At 43.8% G+C, this 4,646-nt stretch overlaps 1 protein-coding gene across 1 annotated transcript in view; it reads left to right on the forward strand.

The window, feature by feature from the left end:
* The window catches only part of Pmar_PMAR024166 (hypothetical protein), a gene marked incomplete at both ends in the record, with an annotated part of 1,142 nt that extends 725 nt beyond the window's left edge, over positions 1 to 417 (forward strand). The window contains one exon of the mRNA XM_002777280.1: positions 349 to 417. Coding sequence (XP_002777326.1) covers positions 349 to 417 — 69 coding nt within the window. The remainder of the gene's footprint in view (positions 1 to 348) is intronic.
* Between the last annotated feature and the right edge of the window lie 4,229 nt (positions 418 to 4,646).

Here is a 4,646-nt window from a genome sequence, read left to right on the forward strand (position 1 = left end):
GGTGCAGTGTGAGAATATGTGTTTGGATTCTTTCACTACACTATGGAAGTCCACATATGATCTTGAGTAGATGTGTACAGAAACCAGAGATAATTTCTGAAAATTTCCTCTCAGAATTTTCACAGTTTTACCAACAAATGTAGTTGATCATGATCAGTGTGGGAATATATGCACATGATAAACTCCATGTGTTGATAAAGAGGTGAAAATTATGAGGAAGTTTTGAGGAATTATCGTTGGTTTTCGCACACTGCTACCCAAAATCTTGTGTGAATCTTGATAATGTAGTGAGGAAACTCACGAACTCAGTTGAAGAAACCAGAGATAATCGTTGAGCTCTGGGGGTAGGCACATCCCGAGGATGAGACCATTCTCATCGATGCAGCTAAAGTTGATCCAGTGAGAAACACTGAATGACCTGTTCAGTGCAATAGGAGACTGCTAGGTCATAACACGACTGGTTGAATCCGCCAATGAAAGTTGCCAAACAGCGAAGCGCCTGCGGAGTGAAAAAAGACGGCTAGTGCAGAAAGCACGAGAGTTTGAGGACCAGCTCAAATGGTTGGCATCAGTCGCTAAAGTGAAGCGGTTTCATACAGGAATAAGACATGGACATTTGTAGACTTGGTTGATACGAATCCCCGAAGAAAAACGGAATGAGTCGTTTCAAGATGTCCTGAGGAAGATAGTGAGTCGCCTGTACTCAACGGTTTTCAATTAGCATGCTCAGGAGGATATTGAAGCTCGGTCGGTGGGTTCACCTGAGGGAGTTGTTGAAGAAGAGAAGGTGAACCCTACAGTCACGAATTTAGAGGGTATCGTCGTGTAGACAGTTTAGTTGTGCTACGTGCTATTGTGGGGTTATTACGGATGAGTCATTTTCATTTATTTCCAGAAAAGACGATGTATTTTTTTTGATAATGTGTTGGGTGGTATCAGAGAAGGCCAAATTCCATAACAAATTTCATGCCGTATCTTAGACAATTTCAATAACGTTTTTTTCCACTACTTTTATTACACGACATTTGAGATGGAGTATTCAGTCGTTGTTTACTCATGCTTGGGTTCCTCTTGCTCGAGATCATCCTATATTTAAATCTTTGAATATTATAGATATTTGAATATTGATGCCTTTATATCTTCATGTGCTTATATACATAGTGTCTGATGGAACATTAGTAATCGTGGCGATACTCTCCTACTGCCAGGAAACAGAGGAGCTGAAAGCCGTATTAGAAGCTGAGAAGGATAATCTTTCACGACTCCAAATGGAGTCGGCTAGGAAAATTGAGAAACTCCAAGTGTGCCTGTTGCTAGTTTTCTTCCTAGCTATTGTACATGAGTCAGTAGGTAACGATAGCAGCACAGGAAGCGGAGTTGGCGAAACTAAGACATTCAACGCAGTTTCCTGCGAGAATCGCTGATCAAACTCGCAGCGAGGATGAAAACAATCTGTCGAGTAACGTATCCACCAGAAACCTAGCAAGCCTTCCCCAGAGTTTGATAACAGCGAAAAAAACTTTTCCTAATGTGATGAAATTCATATGAGATACTGGTTGAAGGATCTGTTCCTAGCCATGTAGAAAATTCCCCCGGGAACATTATAGGTTTCTGCGTGACTTTCTGCTACCAACAGCTGTGACAACTATCTAATCAGCGTGAGAGAATGCTCTATCACTAATTAGTTCTGTACAGACTCCAAGTTCCAAAGGCTCCTGAAGAGAAATCAGGATATGGAAAGAAAGCTAGACGCGGCAAGAGCACGAACATTGCCGGATGTACGTGTACTTCAAAATCGGTGAGAGAAGTCTGGCCAGTCTACTGAGCGCGACCGAGCTGACAGGTGTGATATTCTAGAGGCACAGGTCGAACGCCTCGAGGGAGAGCGTAGCGAGAATATAGTGCGAGCAACGGTGGCTGAAGAACAAGTTGCTCATCTCAGCGTAAATTACCCTGTTTTCGGCGGGCTATTTTTCGCAGCAAGCGAAACACATCCTGTTTACACATAAGGATGATCAGGAGTTTGATGCTTTTATTTGCTGTTTTTTCCAGGAGCAACTAGTTGCCCTGACTCAGCAGTATGAGCAAGCAGCACCTACAAGGTCAAAGCATGATCCAATCAGAGGCTAACTCACCATGATCATTCGTATATAGATGTGCCATTGGAACGCTATGAGTTTGATAGCCTTCCCTACCGACTCTGGCTCTAACATCTGGGTAAATTCATCTTTTTGACGAATTCTCCACTGTGCTCGACATGCCTGCTCTTAATTCTCTTTCATCCTCTCTGCTTTGAATTTTGTGTTTGTCATTGAATTCACCAACTGAATGGACAAAGTTCGTACAGGAATCTGGAGCTCTCGGCGACAATGGATTGGATGCGATCGCGTCCAGCGGGTATTTCTGTGAATGCAATTCGCAGTGCCTTGTACGTTCTCAGGAGCCCGTTCCGTAGGTCATGACTTTGTCGTCAAGACGCGACCGCTGTTAGCATGTCAAAGTTCCCTTTATCGGTATAATCGAACGCTTAAATGTTTGATGCTTATAGTGCTCATTATAGTAGTCTATTGATGCCCATTGTGAGTAAAAGCATCTTACCAATGTGGATTACAGATGTCCCCAGTTCCCATTCGAGATGTCACCAGCCATTGTGCTATAGCCTGTAGGGTGCTTCAATTCATCTTTACTAGCGAGGTGTGTCATCCCGTGAGTGAAGAAGCATCGCCAGCTCGTATGATATACCTGTTCCTGATCATTATCGTTGTTACAGTTAGGGTGATCACTGCTTCTAGGCTAGACTCAAGTTCCTTTGGCGCCACTGGTGGAGCTGGTCTGTCTACTTCTAGAAAGTCTGGTTAGAGGAGGAGTTGCTTATATAGTTGAAATTAGAGGTATTGGTTGCAGGGAGCTATGGCATAGCTGCCCCATTTGGTGTAATTCATTCTATTGAGGTAAATCTTTGAATGGCATAGCTGCCCCATTCGGTAGAGTTGATTGTTTTGCGGAATATCTTGGAACGGCATAGCTGTCCCATTTGGTGGAGTTTATTATATTGAGGCATATCTTGAGATGACATAGCTGCCCCATTTGGTAGAGTTAATTGCACTGAGGCATATCTAGGTATGGCATAGCTGCCCCATATCCTTGATATAATTGCTTATACTAATCGATCACTCCGTCCTTACCGTTAATCACCCCCTAGATTCCCCATCAGCATGTCGGATTGGTTTCAACTATAGTGAGGCGTTAAATTATCGCATTAACACATATGAGCTGTGAGTATTTATCTTCTGAACTCTATAGAGCTGTGTCGATTATGGCTCCAATAGCGATGGTATGGGTGTGGGGCTGTTGAAACTTGCAGGTCGATGATCAACCCCCCGACGATCGATTTTTGCACTAGTTTCTCTGTTTTCCACTATCCTATCGAGTAGCATCATCGCGTTGACCCAGACCCCATGAGTATTCACCTACTGAATTCTACTGTTGTGTTAATTATGGTATGGTATTGGCATGCACTAGGGAATAGATACAGGTCGTTACTGTTGTTTCTTTGTAGTTCATTACTCCGTAAGACGGCTGAATGAGTATTTCATCGCCTAGGCTCGCTTCAAGTGATCAACCTTTCGACGATCCCGACAATCCGGCATCGCTAACACCCCATCCTCATATAAGAAGGTCTGTTCGCTTCTCAGCCGACCCGGATGAATTAGCGCAACAACTGGGAGGTCTCTATTGTGGTGACACCGAACAGAATGGTGACACGGTGTCAACCCCGCCAACTCAGCCAGGCTCTCCTATAAAAGCTCCTCCACATTCGTGTCCCCAAAATGGTGCCTTTGATACCCAAATTAGCGACAGTGATGATGAGCAAGATGATGATAAAAACTGCTCTAATGTGATGTCATGGGCTCTCACTTTATTATTGCCATTCCGAATATTCAAGTACCCCGAGACAGCACCGTGGACTCTTGTAAACGGTCGCCGACACAAGTTGCACACTCGCAAGCAGGAGGGTGTTCAAGGGCTCTTTATTAACGTGTTGGTTGTGTTGACACTACTCTTTGGTGCTACACAAGTCCTGGTATTCGCTTGCTTTTCATTTGCTGGCGAATCTGAGTTCCCCCGTTATGGCGAAGGAAACGTGCAAAGCGATCAGTTGAGGGCTGTGCTGTTGGTGATTTCCATAATCACTATCGTCGCTCTCTATGTGGTTTGTTTCTTCTGTTACAAACCTAATTACCAGAGAATTCACGACCATGGTTTAATGCATCATGAAGAGCTTAATCCTACGGGTGTCTTTCATTTCTTGCGGAAATGCCTTGCCCTAGTGAGACGAGAAGAATTCGTTCCGAGATGGTTTACCACTTTTTTATCGGATCATATACTGCTCTTCATCGTTTGGGTGTGTTACGTCACCTATAATACCATGAGAATGTCCAACGGTCTATTTGGGTGGTATACGCATCTACTTTGTATCTATCAAAGTGTAATCAAAAGCGGCGTACTTGTGTATATGCTAGAGTGAGTCTATTGCGAGTTACTCTTACACTACAACAACATGAGAATCAGATACAGCCCAGTGGTAGTTCGACGACGTAGTCTCATCGCAACAGCGATATAGTACTCATCGTGGGTCTACAGTT

The sequence above is a fragment of the Perkinsus marinus genome (genome assembly GCF_000006405.1).
Source record: "Perkinsus marinus ATCC 50983 genomic scaffold scf_1104296952136, whole genome shotgun sequence".
NCBI classification, from domain to species: domain Eukaryota; phylum Perkinsozoa; order Perkinsida; family Perkinsidae; genus Perkinsus; species Perkinsus marinus.